Here is a 20,507-nt window from a genome sequence, read left to right on the forward strand (position 1 = left end):
CACTCTCTCTCTTCCTCTATCTATCTAGGAAGAAGAAAATCTGGTGAAGTACTCGGCAAACAAGTGCTTTGCTTGCACCTATACAAGTTCTGTGCTGGACACAATATTTTGGCAGTAAATTTTGCCTAAGCATGACAATTTAAAGCTCCAGTTAGCTAATCTACTCCTTTTAGGTTATTTTATATTTATTTATTTTTATGTTATTACCTGTATCTTATTATCTTGTTTTAATCTTGTCTCTGGTGTTTCCTTAGTTTTACTGTGTCCTATCAAGTTCTCATCTGTGAAGTTTCCTTAGTTTTATTGTGTCTCATCAAGTGAAGCACTTTGTGTTACATTTGTTTGTATGAAAAGTGCTGTACAAATAAATTCTGATTGATTGATTGATTGATTGATTGATTTATGTTGTTATCAGTATGGAGCTGAACAAAAGAACACAGCAAAGGCTGATCCGTTTGGCCTTTGCCCTACAGCCTACACATAAAATAACCCCAGTATCTGGGGATGGTCACCCAGTAACCTTTTTTTAGTTTTTACACAATAGAGCTGATTTGTAATTACATAACAGTCTGAGAGTTCGAACAATTCACTAAAAGAAGTCATTTAGAAACAGACAAAAAGGTAAGAAAAGTAACAGACCTACATAGGAAATGAATATGCTTATTGTCTGTCATTTTGATCCAATAAACCTGCAATTCCAGCAATGGAGATGTAAACCTCCTATGTTATTTCAAAAATGAACCCACTTTAAGCCCAGTGGCATGTGTCTATCAGAAAAACCAAAACACTGCACTATTGATGCAGTAACCAGTGATTCAGGCATCAGATCAGTCGTATTCAGTACAAATCTTAAATTTAATGAGGAGAAACTCATCTTCACAAATCAATAAAAGAAAAAACAACAAGTTCATCAATTCTGTCACATTTTCATCATTAACAATACCTTTCCATTAGACCTGGACTAGATTTGAAGGGGGGGGTGGGGGGGTACAAACTAAAACAGCCTGGGGATGGACAGGGAGGAGGGGAGGGAAGGGAAGGACGTGTGGCCATGGCTCTGGTCTAGAACCTTCCTGAGCGCTCTCTGTCTCTGGAGCGGCGTCTCTCGCGGTCACGGCCGCCTCCACCTCCGCCGCCGCCGCCGCCGCCGCCACCTCCACCTCCGCCTCCACCTCCGCCTCCTCTCCCTCTGTCCCTTGAGCGAGATCGCCTCTCTCTGGATCGAGACCGAGACCTATGTCGGCTGTGGAGAGAGAGGAAGGGGTGAGTGATTGTGAGCTGCTGTAGATTAGTGCAAAGAAGAAGATGCTGAATTAAAAAAAAAAAAAATCTTTCCCAGTGATATATCCCAACACTTAACGTAATACTTCTAAACCCTCATTTCCAACTGAGAACGGCTTTTACATTTCACTAAACATATAGTCATACAGCTCCTCTTTTCTGAGCTGTGAACAGAACTGCACAGGTAGGTTTGTGTAAAGGTAAAACCACGGAAATGGATAAGTTTGTACCTCTTCCTGCGGCGCCCATAGAGCTCTCTCCTCAGTTCACGGGAGATGGGCTTTAGATGCATGAAGTTACAGAAGCCACCTCGAGTGCATTCCCTATGGAGAGAGGTATCATTAGCACGGCATCACTGTGACATAAGAATCTTATCTGAGACTGTTGAGGGCCTCACAGAAGCTTCACCCAGCAGTGGCTACATACAGACAAGCTCAGATATGGTGTAGGGTCACTCAGTACTTCTGTCAATCAATCAATCATCACGTGTACTGCCGATCCCCAAGCAGGTGTGATAACTGGAATTTTACAGTAGCTTTTAAATGGGCAGAGGAAGGGGCATTTTTACATTTTAAAGTATATTATAACTCCTCCAGTCAAGCAATCAGGTGGCGGTGCATTCCCAGTATGAAGCAGTAGTAAAAGGCACTCAAAATGGGCCAAACCAGCACAGGTGAAAAAAGAAGAGTCCTAAGAATCTGGAAACCCCCCCAGGTAGACCCGTCATCTCAGGCAATGATAGCCTTACAGAGCCCATCTCTGAATTTATTGACTACTTTCTTAGACCTATGCTACCACCTCTTCCAGCCTATATCCAAGACACCACAGATGTCAACAACTAAGTAATATAGGACATAATACTATACTGGCTACTATGGATGTTGAAGCACTTTACACAACAATAGAACATGAAGGTCTGTCAGCACTAAAGCATTTCCTGAGTGAGAAATCAGAAACAGATCATCCTCCATCACAATTCATACTATCCCTGACAGAATGGACTCTAAATAATAACATTTTTGTTTTTCAAGACTGCCTATTTAGACAAGCTAATGGGTGTGCCATGGGGGCGTGCTACAGCCCCTCATATGCAGGTCTATATATGGGCAAATGGGAAAGAGACTATGTATTTAACTCATCTAAACACCCTTTCCTAGACAAGATTCTTTATTGGGGAATATATATAGATGACATCTGTGTGTTCTGGGCAGGGTCAGAAGAGGATTTGTTGGCCTTTCACCAGTATTTAAATACTACAAACAAAGACATTAAACTTACTATGGAATACAACAAAGACCAATTTCATTTCCTAGATTTGGAAATACACAAGGACAAAGAGGGATACTTGCATTCCACTATTTTCAGGAAACCTACTTCCCGTAATACAATTGTCTATGCAAAAAGTTGTCATCCTAAACACCTTAGAGAAAATATACCTTATGGTCAGTTCCAAAGACTAAGGAGAACATGTGACCAAGAGAGAGATTTTGATCAAAAGGCTGAAGAAATGGAGAATTGTTCTTCTTTCTCTTTCTTTAGGTTTACTACAGCCTGGAAGGATCTTGAGACAGGAATTATGGCAGGGTGCACCATTTCTCCCTTAGCTTTCACTATGGCACTATGGAGGTACTTATTAGGGCATCAAAGTGGGTAGTAGGGGGGGAAAGGCAGCAGGGAAGGCTGCGCCTCCCACCCATTAGGGCATATATGGATGATATGACTACGGTAACGACTACAGCTCCTTGTACAAAAAGGATGCTGAATAAATTGAATGATAACCTGAATTGGGTTAGGATGAAAGTTAAACCAAGTAAGTCAAGGAGCATATCCATTGTTAAGGGGAAGCTAGCAGGCAAAAGGTTTTATATAGATGAGGAAGCTATACCAACAGTTCTAGAGAAGCCTGTCAAAAGCCTAGGAAGTTGGTATGATACAAATCTGAGTGATAGGGACCAGGTTCAGGAGATACGACAGCAGCTAGTTGGAGGTATTCAGGACACAGAGAGGTCAAGGTTACCAGGCAAGCTAAAGTTGTGGTGCTTGCAGTTTGGCCTAGTGCCTCGGCTAATGTGGCCCATGACCATATATGAGGTACCACTGTCAAGGGTAGAGAAGTTGGAGAGACTGTTCAGGTCATATGTCAGGAAATGGCTTGGAGTTCAATGCTGTCTTGGTAGTGTAGCTTTGTATGGGAAAGGAATTCTGGAACTACCTATATCTAGCCAAGCAGAGGAGTTTAAATGTGCAAAGGTAAGATTGGAGTTGACACTGACAGAATCTAAGGATCCAATAGTCAGGAGAGCAGCATCTCCTGTGTTAGCAGTGCGGAAATGGAACCCAAGAGAGGCAGTGCAACAGGCGCAGTCAGCTCTAAGACATAGGGATATTGTAGGGCAGGTGCAACAAGGGCAAGGGGGCTTAGGCCTGGGAATAGGGCAATCGTTATGGAGTAAGGCAACTTCATCAGAGAGGAGAAAGATGGTTGTAGATCAAATACATCAACAGGAGGAGTCAGCAAGGTGTGCCAAGGCAGTGTCTCAGGCAAAGCAGGGCCAATGGATGAAGTGGGAGAGTGTAGAGAAGAAGAAACTCAGCTGGAGAGAGCTATGGGGGATGGAGGCAAACCGCATAAAATTAATCATAGGTGCTACTTATGTGTTACCCTCTCCCCAGAATCTTAGCCAATGGGTAGGTGAGGATCCTGCCTGCCCACTGTGTTCAGGCATAGCTGCACTTAGGCATATACTATCAGGTTGTAAAACAAGTTTGGCTCAGGGAAGATACACCTGGAGACATAATCAAGTGCTTAGGTGCCTAGCAGCAGCAATTGAGGGTAAGCGATTAGAGATAAATTCATTGCCTGATAGGAAAGAGGGTACTAAGATTAAGTTTGTCAGAGAGGGAGAAAAGACCAGGAAGGAAGCCATTTTAGGCAGGCAGTTCATAGGGCAGCTAGGGGCGGGCGAGATTGGCAAATGGCAGTGGATTTAAAGAAACAGCTTGTGATCCCCAGAGAGATAGTCAGCTCAAATTTAAGACCAGACTTGGGGTTATGGTCGGAGTCAGAACGGATTGTGTATTTTGTGGAGCTCACAGTGCCATGGGAAGATGCAGCTGAGGTGCAGTAGCGAGGGGGTTAGCCTTGTGCTAGCATTAGCTTGTTAGCATTAGCTTGGTAGCATGAGTGAACAGTAGTGAGTAGGATTTGTTTGCACACACTTGTTTGGTAATACAATTTATAAACAGGGCCTAAGGGTCTAGTACATTGAGGTAGCCTACTAGGGCGTTGATTAATCGTGCGACTTGGTTAAACATTGAGGGTGGCTGGACAGCTGAGCGGGCCCTGGCATTCATTAAGAAGCTGCCAGACAAGCCAGCAGGGCCAGTCAGACTTAGCTTTGCCTAAGCAGATACAATGTGGATATGCAGACTGCTGAGTTGATCTGCTCTCTGCTTGGGCAAGTGTAGGATGCAACTTTCATAGTGTGTGACTTGGTAGGGTTTAGATGTAGCGTTTAACTTAATGTTCTGAATAGAAAGGGATATTGATGGTAGTGTATTGTAATGTAGTGTTGTTGATAACAATGTGCAGGTGACAGCAGAAGCAGTGTAGTGGACTTGGGTCTGCTGAGTCTGGGCAAAGAGGAGGGTGTGTTTCTGCGACGCTGGAATACACTGTTGAGCCTTGTTGAGGTGTCATGGGCCGAATTCAACGAAACATCGGTGAAGGAGGGTGCCCACTTGATAACCCCAATGATTTGCCTACACTCAGTTCACCCTGAAGCTAGAGTAGGTAGCTTATGAATGTTGCTGCCTGTCTTATGGTGCTGTAGATTTATGACTGTGTAGCCTGGTGTTTTCTATGGTACTCATTGGTATGGTAGTATAACATTCTGTTAAACTCTGGATTGGGCCTCCATAGGAATGCTCACCTTGGATTATGGCACAAGGGATATTAACATCACTAATAGTAAATGGCATTCGCCCTCAACTAGATGCTGTGGTGCACTGACCCCATTTCATACTGGCGACAGCAGGCTTCTCTGAAGTCTGTGACGGGAGAGAGTTCAGCATGGATGGGCTGTGCGTTAAACCACCGATTATTCAGGTCGATCACGGCCTTCTCAGCATCCTCCTCACGACGGAACTAAAAAGGATACCAGGAGAGACAGAGTGTACTTTAAGAGGAAAATTGTTGGTTGTGATCCAGGCAAAAAGGCATGGCACAACAGCAGGGGTACATATGTGTTTATGCCAGAACCCACCTTCACGTACACATTCCCAACTAGGTGATCTCCAAGGTTGTCGCATACATTCATCTCCTCCACTTCTCCGTACTTTTCTTCCATCTCCGTGAAGACCTCCTGTCACAGAGGAAAGCGGAGAAAAGAGGAGTGTGACATCTGCATTTGAATGTTTATTACAATTTTGAGTGATGTTCCAATAACTAAGTTCCTATATAATGTTATGAACACACATAACTTATAATATTTGATGCTGCTATACTGCCCTTTGTGACATTGCATATTAAATCAAACACATCACAAACTAAGCCTATGAGGAGGTGATAAAAGGGATTTTCTGTGTAGAATGTCTTCATTTATGACACGCTCATTGATGACTGTGATGTCAAAGAGCAGCATCACAACATGACATGGAGAAGGAAGACTATCATGTTTGTCAGAACAATATAAAAACTTTGCAAAGGGACATAAATATTGACATTGGGATTTCATTGCCAAAAAGTTTGATGAAAGGTTTAGTGTGCGAGTTTGAACAAAGTAAGATCAATAATGAGCTGGCATTCAATAATAAAAAATAAGCCCTCTGGACTACAAACAATCCAGTATTCTAAGGTGTGCCTACATCTGTCAATATTATATTATTTTCTGATTTTCTTTGATGCCCAAATTGTGCAAATCACCCAAAATGTGTGTGTGATTCCCTGAACTTTTATAGATTAAATTATTTATAGGTGTGTTCATTTGTCCTAGTAATTTGTAGTCATTCACTGATTATAGACAAAACAGTCCAATCATATTCTCCAAGGAAGTTGTACCAGTGTCAGAAAGGTGTCGTCATGGTTTGAGGCAGACCTGCACTACATAAGGTGCTCTTCAGTAAGACGCAGTCATTGGCACTTACCTCAAAGAACTCGTCATAGTGCTCCTGCATCTCCACATCACTGACGGCACCTAGTGGTGGCAACAGAGAATGACACTTTCATTACAAGAAAAAAAACATTGTCATTTCAGTATAATGGATATCTAACAAAAGTTATACATGATAAGTGTTAACTGGTAAGTGGTAACTAAGGCGGACACAAATTCTGGACAACTGAATGGGAAAGTTGGGTGACAATATTTAAGTGAAAACCTCTTGCTAGTCAAATTCATAAATTGTGTAGATTATTAATAACTTCAAAAACTATATATAATCGACAGGTACAGGCAGGGAGATAGTTAGTTCGGCCCTTAAGTCCCACAAGAAAAATAATAGCATTTATTCATTATCTCCCAATGAGAGCATAGAGTCAGATGCCCTTTAAGTTTCCAGCTGAAGGTACTGGAAACAATTTCATGTGGGCACAACTGATTCAGCCATTGATCAAAGTGAGGAAACAACCAGTCCAGATGGCCAGTCCTCATTACTAATAGTAACATTTCATGGCCATAAATGAAGCCTACCAAATCTTTCAGTTTAACACTTTTTGCAAGAGAAAATCTTCAGGACAGGCCTCTTACATGAAGCACATTTGGCACTACAAAATATGTGTAAAAGGATTTGCATGCAACTTATCTTATACATTGTTGTGTCACATTGATATTCTAAAAAAGGGGAAATCCACCCTTGGCCAGAATTTACATTATTTCTATCATCTTAGAATGTTTTCAAATATTGATTGTACTAAGAGTTCATCCTAAAGTTATGTAAAAGAAAACAAAGGCTCATCTGTGATGTCATAAAGCGACAATTTACAAAGCTGCTTTCCACTGACAGAATATGGGACACTGATTTTGTGGATTCTTTGCGACTGTTTCAATGATCTGTCACACCTAAACAAGCTTTATTTCCTGGTGCTAACAATTCAGAATGAGATTGCTGCAGGACACAGTCACACTATAGAGTGTATTTACATGCACACTAATAATTCAATCTTAACCTGATTAAGGCAATACTCCCGCTATGAAACTGTCATGTAAACACCTTTATCTGATTATCTTATCATAACCTGGGTAACACCTAGATTTCTCCTCAATTTTTACATTTATTGGGGCATATAAACACCTAAGATTTTTTTCTTCTTCTTCAAACTGTGCATGTCAAAAGGTCACCAGATGCAGTAACACGGATGAGTGGCAAGCAATAAACCAATTATTAAATGAATCCATCCGGGTTATTAAAGAAATCGTATTTCTTCAAACTGTGTAACTGTAATCAAAATATTGCCTTAAGCTGATTACTCCCAGTATTCGGAGTATTGGTGTGCATGTAAATGTGCTCGCTGCCTCACAAAGTTGCTCTTCTATTCATTGATTCAATGCAGAATCTCCATAAATTGAAGCTTGGTGACATCAGAGCAGCTTTGTCTTGGCCCTTGTTTCCGGCTTTAGGAGAGAATGTTCCTGTGCATAAATGATGAGCTAACCTAGACAGGATCATAGAAATAACAGATCTAATTGGAAGGGGATGGATTTTAACTTTTAACTTCACAGTCACTGAAATATGCTACAAGCCTGCAAAGCCCAAAACTCTACAGCTGCCTACACAGGGAATGATGTCAGATAGAAAGGTGGGTGCATGGACAGAGAAAAGGACAGTTTTGAGGGCCACAGGTTCTTGTTAAGGGTTGGAAAACTTACAGTTCAAACCATCGGCAGACTGGGCACTGTTTTGAGGGTTACGGTAAATGTTCAAGAGGGCAATTGTCTGAAATACAAAATGTACAATTTTGAGATGGTTTCAAGAAGATTTGAGTTTGTTTTGATAAGATCATTTACCAAACCCACTCAAAATTGATCAAATTTTCCTCAAATAACCCCAGAAAAGGGTGGGAGAGGATAGATTAAAAAAGAAAAGGTTATGATGATCCTCTGCACTGGTCCAGGCTGCAAAAGCAAAAGTTAGTAAGCAAAGGTGAACATCTCAGCACATCAGACACTTAACTGCCATTGATTGTGTAATCAGCTCACTGGGCTTAAGGACTATATCACATACTAACAAAGTTTTGGTTAGAATATTTACTGAAACTTAATGTTAGTATTTGATGGAATTCTTAAGCCTTTTAGAAAAATCAACTAACAAATTAGATTCAAAATCAAGGTAAGCAATCAACGATACAGAATTTGCCTCTTTGTGCGGTGCCATGTCCTAATGAAGCAAAGGCACCAGTGCATAAAAACAGTATACTAACGTTTTTTTTTAAACTCTATATAATTATAATATGGAAGAATAAAGACTTTGATTGATCTGAGAGGACCTCGGATTAAAAAAAAACAAAAAAAAAAAAAAAAACATTAAGACGCCAGAAGCAGAGTCCCATTTCAGCTTCCTCTACACCTTCTTGTAAATTAATTTGAAATAGATGCCATTTGCAATGCATCTGCAATGGCTGAAAAACTGAACAACAAAAAATCTTAACATTTACCGGTAGCTACACACTTTCTTTTTTATTTTTTAATTTTAATCAATCTTACCGCAAAAGAGGGGAATAAGAAGGGGAAATCATCAAATCTGAATAACAGTGTATTATTTTCCTCTACATTTTCAAAGGGAATGGGGGGGGGTCATGCGAATGCACTAGCTTAAGTGTTGTTTCTGCCAGCCAGCAGTTTGCCAATTACTGCTGTACGTTCTCCCTGCTTTCGGCATCCCCTGCTACCAGTACTGAGACCAACCCTCCAGAGCCCTGCACCAGCCAGTACAGGCGCAGACCTAAAAATCTGAGGAGAGGGAGAGAGCTACAGTGGAAAGCTGGAGGGCTGAGAGAGGACTGGAGCAGAGGCACTTACAGTGAGAGCCGTCGGCCGTCTGCGCACTGTTTTGGGGGTTACGGTAGATGTTTTGAATCAAGATGGTCTGCAGAGGGAAAATAAAAAAGTGTGTAAAATGTGTATGTCTGAAAAAAATGTAAATAATAAAAAAGCCCTCTGCCTGCAAAGATTTTTTTGAATATTTAAACAAACAAAAAAAAAAGTCCAGAAATTGAGGGGGGGGGGCCTCTGGACCTAAAAGACCTAAGGAAAAAAGGTGGGGTGGAGATAGCCTAATTCCTGAACCTAGAGGGACAAAGCTGGTAGCACGTCAGCGGACAAGATCACAGAACCTAAAAAAAATAAATACTTGCAAAGAGGGAAGGACGAGGAAAACAGCACAAAGTTGCCAACGCTTAACTTTTGGAAATATTACTCGGATGTGGTATTTGAGCTTCACCTCTCCTCTGTTTTATGTCTGGATAAGGTCTAAGGAGGAGTCAAAGAAGAGCAGGACAAATCTGACTATGGTGTGAATCACAGATAAGCCAAAATGCATCAATATTTTGTAACCCAAACGCCCTGATAAAACTTCTGCTCAATTCTAAGCAATAACACCAATAAGGAACTATGTCAAACACTACTCAAAGGCTATTTCAAACATCATGGTATGCCATCTCATAAACTTGTAACTGTGCAATCAAAAAGCTCTGACGCTAGAAGAATCACAGATTGTGTCGTAATGCTGTGATCAAAATTCTGTCCATGCAAGTACTACAGTAACAATGTTGTACATAAATCAGCTTCATGATTATTACCTGAACAGTCATTAAAATCAATTATGTTTCAGGTGATATACATTACAAGAAGCTGTGTGTTCTGCATTAAGTTAGGACATGGATATGATTTGAGCAGCAGCACCAGTAAATTCCATTCATCCACAATGCATGATCCAGGGTCTTCTTTAGAAAAAGAAGTCAAATGTTAAAGATGGAGAGAAAGATGTGTTAGAGCACATGAAACAACAAAAATAATTACTTGCTCATATAATATTAAGCAGTTCACAAAGTAACCTCAGATGTTCAAAAGGCAAAAATTGTGCGTAACTCACTTTTGAGCTGCATAGTAATCGACCTAACTTGTCCGTTTACCATATCACTAAAAGCTGTATTTAAGCCAAAATCAAGATTTCTTTTTCCACATCTGAATAATACACAAAATACCTATTATGCTTAAAGATTCTAAATGCATATTAAATGTATTTAACTGTCACAAATGCAAGTATGTTTATCAATTTGCAAAGGAAAAAATACATTAAATCTAATAAAATGAATATAATGTCAACACAGGTGATTTGGACCATTAACAGTGCAGTTAATGATGTGGTACACAGCAACTTCAATATTTATAAAAAGTGATAGAGCTAGTTTGAAATACCCTTGGCTTTTAAAAAACTGATTATCTCCTCTGTCTACACCCAAAAATGTATTACATATAACCTTAAAAATATAGATTGCAGCCTACAACCTATAAAATAGCAGCTTGCACAGCATTTTTCTACATCTCCTCAGTTCTGTAAATCAAATGTAGGTAGTATGCCCTTTAAGACCCAAATCTCACCATTATTTCTATAAGGTGTAAGAAAAATATATTTGTTCTCTTATGGTTACTGGTATCAAATGATTATCATCATATCACATCAATGAAATCTTAGGACATTTTGGACAAGAAAAAGTCAAGAGAAAATCTTACCTGGCTGAAGGTTGGCTTATTGTGTAACCGGGAGCAGCGGTCGCCATGTCGACAGGCACCAATTTTAAAATAAAAAGAGCAGTTCACCCTTTGGAGAAAAAAAAAATGACAAAGACAATGAAAATGAGTTAGGTAACTAATCATGAGAAATCCCATAAGAAACTGTAAACATGGGGGCTGCACAACTATGTCTGAAATGATACTCGGGGCATTCATGTCAATTCACCTGCAAAAACAAGGTTCAGACACCCACAGTCTCAGATTTTGCTGACACTGAGAAGTTACAAACAACTGATCTGAGAAGGGTTCTTGGCACATTTTTGTAAAAATTTGTATTGTTTGCACAGACATTAGTTGCTTTTTTATATAAACATATGCCAGAGAGTGTTAGTTGAGATGTTACAGTCTAATGTACATGGACAGAATCTGACTTTGTGTCCAGCTTTGACCACTACCTCTTCAGGATGGTAAACAAAACTAGATTTGGGGTCAGACTCTTCCTATTTACAAAGCCCTATAAATATTTACACAACTGTGAGTTACCACATGGATGTAACATTAAATATGTCAAGCAACGGGCTCTAAATGCTAATTGTGTGACACAAATGATTCCCTCTAGGCCCAATTACCCGTTAACACTGTAAACATAATTATCTTCGGGTAGACTTGTAATTGAAACAAAATGTGCAAACTACACTTTCCACTGTAGACCTGACGTAATGAATTATCCACGAGAATAGGAATATATCACGTAAGTTATGTTATTATACACTCCTGCGTTTGGGCTCATGGGTCTGAACTCATCAGCCATTGCATTGTTCTCCAGCGTGCTTGCTAACATCCCTAATGATATCGTTTCCTATCATGATAATTACATCTAGGTACATTGCATATTGAATTAAACTAACCAGTCACGTGTAACGTTAGAAAACACTGACCCAGTATATTTAAGTTCCAATGTTTATGCAAGCTGAAGCATAAATTCAGCATCATTCACCCAGATGTGGCTGCAACCAGCAACCGTAGCCCAACCTCCTTGAGCAACGCGGTATTTGACCAACGTTAGCTAGCACCATTAGCTAAAGCTAATTAAGTAACTTTAGTATTTTACAGAAACAGCATTTACATCCTGAATGTGTGTATTATGGTCCGGACAAAAGAGCAAACGACTGATGGTTTATAAAAAGTAAACTAAATCTGAGTTACTTACTTATCTTTTTCTGTGCCGAAAATGGATGCCAAGTACTCCGCCATCTTGGATCGCGCTGCAAGAGTCACTTCCGGCCCCTGACTTTCGAAATAAGAGCAGCGATTTACATACATGTGACGAAATATTTCTAAGTAGCCTAAGAACAAACATATTTTCATGCCAACCCTCGTTGCGTGATTAAATCTTATTTGAATATACTTACATTTATATATTTTTATAAGAATATACATGTATATATTCTTATTTGAAAATATTTAATTATTTAAATGTTTCAGACGGGAAGCCCGGGAAAAATCTGACTTAAAAATATGATTCATAAAGGTAGCCCTTTAAAACAAACGTGGAGGCCCTACTTACTTAGTGGTACCGAAAGAATAAAGAACAAGTTGAACTTGGAGATTTACATTTTCCTGGAAAAAAACTATCATAGTGTTGTGCCATTCTTGAGGCCTAATTCAAAGGCATGAAAGCAAAAGTAATCTAAGGAATAGGCTACTTACTTTTAGGGCTTTGTAATTCGGTCATAATGCAGAATTTGGCATTCTTATATTGTTAATACCACCACAATGTAATTGTACAGACACAGAGGCAAAGATATCAAAACAAAACTTAAATCTCTGTACCCTAGGGAATACAGAGCAAGTGAATTTGGGGTATTTGCATTTTCCCACTAAAGATCGACTATATATGGTCCCACAAGATGATAATTGCCTTTCTTGAACTGCTCACAGCACTTTTAATTCAGCTTTTTTAGTGATGCGATGTGATTTTATATCATATACCGGCTTGATAGACTAAGTAGCCAAAATGTTGACACAAATGAAAAGGAGATGTACTGTATCAAGACAAAAGTCACACCTTTTATGTCACAAGGACATGCATTATGAATCACAAATGAGACTAGTTTAGATTTATCAAGATACATTTATTTTATAAAGCTGATACATTTTAGAAATTTTAGAGTTCGAGAATTAAAAGGAGACACTTGTCAGCAAATCATTCACAAAACGACACTCTCCTATATTACATGCAAAGCCATTGGTTTGTCCTTTACATAATATTATTTAAGAGGTTGACATCAAATGTGAACAGCATGAGTTAAGCTATGAGGTAAAAAAAAAAGAAAAAAAAAAGGCAGAGCTTGTTGGTAAACTGGCACAGCTTATTTTGTTAATGTTGAGCAGTATCCGTGAACAACAACTTTGTCAGTTTGCCCAGTAACCTAGAAACAGAGTATAATTTATTTTAAGAGTTTGACACAACAAACAAAAGCCACCATAATAATTTATACATTAATGTAATCGTCACACAGCCTTTCCCCAATGTATCTGGACAACATACCACAACCTTTACAAATGCTCAAAAGCTTGGATACTTCATTGCAGGTTTTTGACTTATTTAAACAGATCTTCCACATATTTGAATTTTATTCATTCATATGTCTCTATAATTTCTTTTGACTTCAGTGGAATTGACCTTACACAAAGAAATTCAAAATGCATACACCTTTACAAGTATGCCCAAGTGATGGGCTGAATCCCTGGTATATGAAATGTGCCTTCATAATTTGAACCTGGGAAAATTTAGGGTAACGTTTGACTGAAATGTATTGTAGACAATGCGTATATTACGTTTAAAAAGATGATTACCTTAAACGTTAAAGGGGAAAAACGATAAGCCCATTTTATAATAGAATTAAATCCCAAACAGCAAAATAACACACATCTTCAACTTTATCAAGAGCACGTCCCACAACGCTATGACATTTAAGTACACAGTGAAAGAAAGTGTACCAATACTTTGAACTAAAATCAGACAATATTTTCCATGCAACTAAACTTCAGCCTTGCCAGTTAGTCTCCGCCCCTCCTCCTCCGTGTGTGTTGACCAAAAACTTGCATGATTCGACTGTGAATACTGGCTGGGCTGTTTTCTACCAACAGTTGAACACATTCAGATCCATTGAGGCCTGAATTTCAAGAGGTATGGTTATTTGGGATAGTAATGTTTCTTTTGATTAAAGTGCGCTAAGTTGCAGCATATGATAGATATATTCGCCGTGGCTGCACTCTTCCCGCTATTTTGTAGCACTGACTAGCTGTTGTTGATCCATACTAGAGCCAACCCATAGCCTTAGCCTATCGTTAGCTTAGTGGGAAGAGGCCGCCTACCTCCAAGCCAGACACAGGCACACACACATTAGCTAGCATCAACTAAAGCTCGGCTAACACTGGCTAGTACAGCTCAGCAGATTTGGTTCAGCTGTTTCTCACTACTTGGAAAATACACAGCGGTCTTTTGGACGAGTTCAGTTGTCATCCTAGCCAACTTAGTGTTAGCTAACTTGCTAACGTTAACGCTAACCCAGTTCTGTGGAGAGGCTGCTGCCGCGGAGCTGGCTCGCCGAGCGACAACAACAGATCGTATGTACGAGTCCAAAGGCGATAAATGCCGCGTTTTATTCCATGTTTCTCTGTATAGTTATATTTAATGCTTAACCGGTCGTCATTCTAGTATAATCGCGACAATACCGTCGCTCTGTGCTCTATGTATACCTCGGAAACTTGTCTGGTATTTCTCACGACCGCTCTCGGAAGTCTAATAGCGCTGTAAACCTTAGCCAGGATTTCCGGCTCCTTTCCATTTGCCCTATGCTGTTTTGTTTCCGTTTATTCCATTTCCGTTTCAAAAGTTTTCTACATGCAGAGTTAGAGTGTGATTTTACAAGAATTTGTTTAAGTTACATAGCGCAATGTGTTTCCACGGTAAATTAACCGTTCTTTGCTACACGGGGACCAACGGTCGTGGAACGCGGTGCCTCGCCCCGCGGTGTAGGCGCCTACAAAATTGTAGCTAACTTGGTTCACCGTAGACCAGGCTCAACTTGGCGACACGTGTAATGCGTGAATCTAAGAATCGTGATTTTTGAAAAAAATATGGCATGGAGTTTGTTATGATTGACCATTTTAAGAATTTTTAACTAATGGCCTACCATTTGGCCTTTAGACGTGGAGAAGCCTCGCCCTCGAGTTGGCTAACGTTACCAGTTGTAGCTCTCGGTGAACTGTCCCAGACGGCCAATGAGGAGTCGAGGCTGAGAGGCCTTTCCACTGGAGAGCCACAAACTGCTCTGTATTAACACCTACATCCTAAATACAGTCCAGTAGTGCTGCCTACTGCCTACACTGCAACTGATTTGATAATTAAATCCACAACATAATATTTTCTATTAAATATATTATTGACTGTGGCTTTACTGAACAAAACTTTTTAATGTAGGCTTTTAGACATTCTTGCAAAATGGGTTTACAATTATACCCTCATGAAAAATCATTAATATCCCTATAGCGACTTATAGTGTGTCTGTGGTAGTCACTAGTTAGATTATAGTACTTGGTAGTACTGGCATGTTTTTATCTCCTATGGTATCAATATAGTATTCCTAAAGGGACATGTATAGGCTGTATAGGCTATTTAGCTGTGAAATTGTATGGTATTATTCTAAAATGTATTATTATATTTTTTATTATTATAGGTCTTTTTAATTGGGTTACCAGTTGGCTGTATTTATATAATGTGTTGTTAAGCATTTTAAGCATCTCTAACTGAAAGTCCCCTCAGTCTCAAGTTGACAGCCTTGATAGATTGTAGGATTTGGGACTAGGCTATACATAGTTCAAGGCATATGCAGTCTGCTCCATCAAAGTAATTTAGATCATCAGCCACTGGAAATATCCATAAAATGCAATTATAAGTTAATTTGTTTGCTAAAGAATGTGAAAATGAGCTATATAGTTGTCATTTCCAATCAATTCCCGCCACATTTCATGGCTTTTTATTGGAAGCTACCATTTTCTTCATTTAATGAACAATATAACAGTTCCTTTCCTTGGTGCTTTTGGCTCTGCCCAGTACTTTTTGATCATTGTGTCATTGCAATAACAAATGGTATTTAAACATCTTTCACTTACCTTTCTACAGCAGCTTGCCCCTTGGTGTTTAAAAGAGAATGTCTAAAAGTGAATCGGAAGAGATGATAGAGATCGAGATTGATGGACAGGAGAAACAGGGGTGCCTGGAGGAAGGGTGAGCAAAATGTGAATTTGACTTGAATGCTGTTGTACATGCAGGAACTATACATTTATAGTTATTTTCAGTGTATAACTCCCTTCTGTTGTTTTACCCTTAGTATTGAGGAACAGACCATCACAGCATCAGATTTGATTCAACAAGATATTGACATCAATGAGCCAATCGGCAATTTGAAGAAGCTTTTGGAGCCTCGTATTCAGGTGTCACTGGATGCGTATGAGATCTGCTTGCAGGATATTCAGGTAACAATGCACATAAATACAGTAGAACAAGTTCCCTCTATGATTTGACATTTTTCTTTGATCATTGAAACTAAAAATATTTTGGAAAATGTTATAGAAACTTAGAATGCATTCTGTGCTACAGGATACATTTGCAAGTATCGCTTCTTGACAAGTTTTTTGATTAGACACTTATTGCCATAACATTGTAATAATGTGTGAAAATTATGGTTGCTGGCAGTTGTTTAAAGAATGACAGGGCCCAGACATGTGATGTGTTAATCGTGTGGTGATTGTTCAAAGTTACAAGTCAGTGGTATATTTGGAAGTACTTGTCAATTTAGCAAAAAAAAAACTTGCAGTTGAAAATTCCTATAGGGGCTGATGCTTGAGCTGCAAGTCTCACCTCTCATTCTCTTATTCAGCTCATCTGTTGTGTCTCTCTTTTCAGCTGCATCCTGATCATAGCCTCTTTGATCAAGGAGTGAAGACAGATGGCACGGTGCAGCTCAGCCTGCAGATCATAGCCAAACCAGGTACAGATTTACCCAAAAACACCATAATATAACCCTATGAAATCCTGATAACATGCTGTGTAGAGGAGATATGCAGACACACTTCACTGTTGCAATTCATCCAACTACAACGTTTATTTGATGAAAGCTTAAATATTGTCAAATTGTACATACGCACTTCAAGCTCACTCCTTTGTCCTTACGCTCTTGTCCAGGTGAGGAGAAGTTGAATATCTTGGAGATTGTGAAGCCGGTAGAGACGGTAGAGGTGGTGATCGACCCAGATGCAGCAGGGGAGGAGGGCGCTCTGGTGGAGGAGGGACAGCTCATTGCTGTGGAGCGATCTGCGCTGTCTGATGACACCTCAGAGCAGGTCACGCGCTGGGCCGCAGCGCTCGAGGGCTACCGCAAGGAGCAGGTCCGCCTGGGCATACCGTATGGTGAGGAGCACCCTAAAAAATACCTTACTGTGGGGGGAAAAATAAACTCCTCCTTTATCATGTTTGTTTTTTATTGATTTAGCTTACAAGGTTACTTTCTCTCTCCTCAGACCCCGTGCTCTGGACAGCCGATCAGGTGATCCACTGGGCTGTGTGGGTGATGAAGGAGTTTAACATTGATGAGATGGAAATAGGAGGCATTCACATCCCGGGTCGAGACCTCTGCTCCTTCAGCCAGGAAGAGTTCCTTCAGAAAGTGCCTAATGGAGAGATACTCTGGAGCCACCTGGAACTCCTACGCAAATGTAAGTCAGGAGCCGTCGTTCTGGGGTGTGTGTGTGTGTGATACAGGTTGATGGTTGACAGTGTGTAGTTAGAAGTGAACAGAGGCACGCTGTAGGCCAAAGTTACAACTTGGTCATATTAGGGAGAGTAATCACAGCCTGACCAATGTGAATTTGACACAGAATTCAGCCTAATCGCATGTGTTTCTTTCAGATGTGTTGGCCAGTCAGGACCAGTCTGGCCAGGACGCCACTGTCACCATCGATCAACGTAAGTCTGTTTATAGTGTTATACATATATATTTTTTTCCATTTTGGTGTTCACTTCAGCAGCAAAATTGGCCTTTTTTTGTATTTAATTGTAAAAGGCATTAAAAAGTTTTAGAATTAGCTTGATGAAACTGCAGCCTTTAGGACAGATACTTTGAATTGGTTTTGGCTAGTCGTGAGCTGAACAGGTTATCATGGTCTGTTTGCAAATACTATGCAGGGAAAACCTTTTGCTCATCTGCAGGAGAGTGATGTTGAAAAATCTAAGAACCAAAGTATTTGAGGGCAAAACCGTCCAAAATAGCCTAATTATTATTTCAAAGAGTCGGACAAGATCCATCGACTTTGCTAGAGTTTGAAGATTATTATATGAAGTCTTACCCAGAATCCTCCCAGTAGTTCTGATGGTTGATGTACTGTACATCTCTGACTACTGTCTGTCTCCAGCTGTGCAGATAATCCCTGCTGCAGTGAATACACCCACCACCATAAAGGTATTGAAGCAGAGCCGCGGCCCCAGGACGCCCCGCATTTCAGGAGGAGAGGAGCGCAGCTCACCTGGCAACCGCACAGGTACTCTACATAACACACAGTATGGACTCTGTCTGTTGTCTGTATGTTTAACTAGCAGTCGTTCCCCATGGGTGTTGTCTTTGTGTGTGAGAAAAATAGTGTCTGTCAGAAAGATTCTTTGACATCACCATAACTTGTTTAATATATAATTATTGCCTACCTGATTCTAACTTGTAAAAGCAATATTTCACTTTGTTAAAACAGCAGCATTGGTTTGTGTGCTTACCTCCATATGAATTCCTTGAACAGTGAACCACAAACTATTGCTTCCCTGGGAAACCATCTACCATGTTAGAGGGTCTAAAGACCATTGCTCTAACATGTATACAAACTATGGCGACACATATGCCACTCCACGCCAGAAAAGTGTTTATTTCACATTTTGAAACATGTTGTTTCATAGCGAATGGTTCCTGTGGTAGCAACAAAATGTGTTGCACTGTTCATGGAACTTATGTGGACGTAAGTATTATATATACATATACAGTATATAAAATAATATTTTACATGTAAACAATAAATTTGTTCTCCCTCCGGTGCTAGGCAACAATGGTCAGATCCAGCTGTGGCAGTTCCTGCTGGAGCTGCTGACAGACAAAGATGCAAGGGACTGCATCTCCTGGGTCGGCGAGGAAGGGGAGTTCAAACTCAACCAGCCCGAGCTTGTGGCCCAGAAATGGGGCCAGCGCAAGAATAAGCCTACTATGAACTATGAGAAACTCAGCAGAGCCCTCAGGTTTGTTTCTGTTGTCATCTGTTTTTTTTGTGTGTGTGCCAGGACAGGAAATCAACAGCAGCTTGGAGTGAAAATGCCCTGCAAGCACAGACAATGCCTCTGAAATTGGGATTATGGGGGCATTAAAATGTCCTTGAAAAATCAAGGACAGAATGTGGAAAAGAATCTTGTCAGTGCTTCAGCATAATCAACTTGTTTTCTTTTTTATTTTGGCGAGTGTTAAATTGATAGCGTGTGTGTGAACAGACTCAGCATTGTGTATTTAAAATCAATTCAGTCACCTTAAGTAGAATTGTTTGTTTTTAAGTAGGCTTGTGTGGTGAACTTCTCTCACAGTGTAATATTGTTGCTCAGGTATTACTACGACGGGGACATGATCAGCAAGGTACAGGGCAAGCGCTTCGTCTACAAGTTTGTGTGCGACCTGAGGACTCTGATTGGCTACAGTGCCGCCGAGCTCAACACCCTGGTGACCGAGTGTGAACAGAAGAAACTGGCTCGCATGCAGCTGCACGGCATCGGTCAGCCCATCACTACAGTGACCCTGGCCACCACGCTAGACAAGGACAGCTGAAGGGGGCGGGGCCACGGCGCTCTCCAGCTGCCGCGGGTAGAGGTTGCTCTCCACCGCTGATTGGGAATCGGTCGACTCCCTTCCTTTTGACATAACTTTGTTCATTAGGCGCGGAAATGCAAAGCTGATCCTTGATCGGTGTGGACTGACAACTTTGTCCTTCTCTTTACAATCTGATCAGAGTTGGACCGAGGCAGGTGGGAAGTGCTTGATTTTTTTTTGTTTTTTTAACTCTAACCAAGGGGAGAAGCCTGTTCGGGATGAGAGGCAGAATATGTATGCGTGCGAGCTGTGAGATCACTGAGATCCAAAATGTCATGGTTGTGTGCATGTGTCTGGATGTATGAATGTGTGACTGAAAACCCAGTTATGAGCTTTGCATAATTTGTTCCTTGTCTGTAGTTTAGAATTGTTTCCATTGTATATACCGGTACTCCATGTTTTTGATAGCCACAAGGGCAAGTGTATTTTCATATTTTCCATTTATAGAGGATCTGTTTTGTATTTTATTTAGTGTTTTGTTCCCTAAATTGCTGGACCCTTTTTGTCCACCAGGGGGAATAAAGTGGCAAGCTTTTTTCTTAAC

At 40.3% G+C, this 20,507-nt stretch overlaps 2 protein-coding genes across 6 annotated transcripts; one reads left to right on the top strand and one right to left on the bottom strand.

The window, feature by feature from the left end:
• Window positions 1-834: 834 nt before the first annotated feature.
• Window positions 835-12,288, bottom strand: u2af1 (U2 small nuclear RNA auxiliary factor 1). Its single transcript, XM_071919752.2, has 8 exons — window positions 12,217-12,288; window positions 11,007-11,094; window positions 8,145-8,211; window positions 6,427-6,476; window positions 5,547-5,645; window positions 5,295-5,428; window positions 1,512-1,604; window positions 835-1,243 (listed from the first exon to the last, which is right to left on the bottom strand). The coding sequence occupies exons 1-8, from the start codon at window positions 12,258-12,260 to the stop codon at window positions 1,063-1,065; spliced, it is 756 nt and encodes a 251-aa protein (XP_071775853.1). The 5' UTR covers window positions 12,261-12,288; the 3' UTR covers window positions 835-1,062.
• Window positions 12,289-13,739: 1,451 nt separating this feature from the next.
• On the top strand, window positions 13,740-20,506 carry gabpa (GA binding protein transcription factor subunit alpha). 5 transcript variants are annotated; one of them, XM_071919738.2, is made up of 10 exons: window positions 13,740-14,199; window positions 16,201-16,302; window positions 16,406-16,550; window positions 16,981-17,065; window positions 17,260-17,484; window positions 17,595-17,789; window positions 17,983-18,039; window positions 18,486-18,611; window positions 19,155-19,347; window positions 19,702-20,506. In XM_071919738.2, the coding sequence occupies exons 2-10, from the start codon at window positions 16,226-16,228 to the stop codon at window positions 19,919-19,921; spliced, it is 1,323 nt and encodes a 440-aa protein (XP_071775839.1). In that variant the 5' UTR covers window positions 13,740-14,199; window positions 16,201-16,225; the 3' UTR covers window positions 19,922-20,506. The 5 variants fall into 5 exon arrangements, with proteins under 5 accessions (XP_071775839.1, XP_071775835.1, XP_071775837.1 ...); XM_071919734.2 differs by having other exon boundaries at window positions 13,741-14,199; window positions 16,198-16,302; XM_071919736.2 differs by lacking the exon at window positions 13,740-14,199 and adding an exon at window positions 14,209-14,643 and having other exon boundaries at window positions 16,198-16,302.
• The last annotated feature ends 1 nt before the right edge of the window (window position 20,507 follows it).

The sequence above is a fragment of the Centroberyx gerrardi genome, chromosome 10, assembly GCF_048128805.1.
Source record: "Centroberyx gerrardi isolate f3 chromosome 10, fCenGer3.hap1.cur.20231027, whole genome shotgun sequence".
NCBI lineage: Eukaryota > Metazoa > Chordata > Actinopteri > Beryciformes > Berycidae > Centroberyx > Centroberyx gerrardi.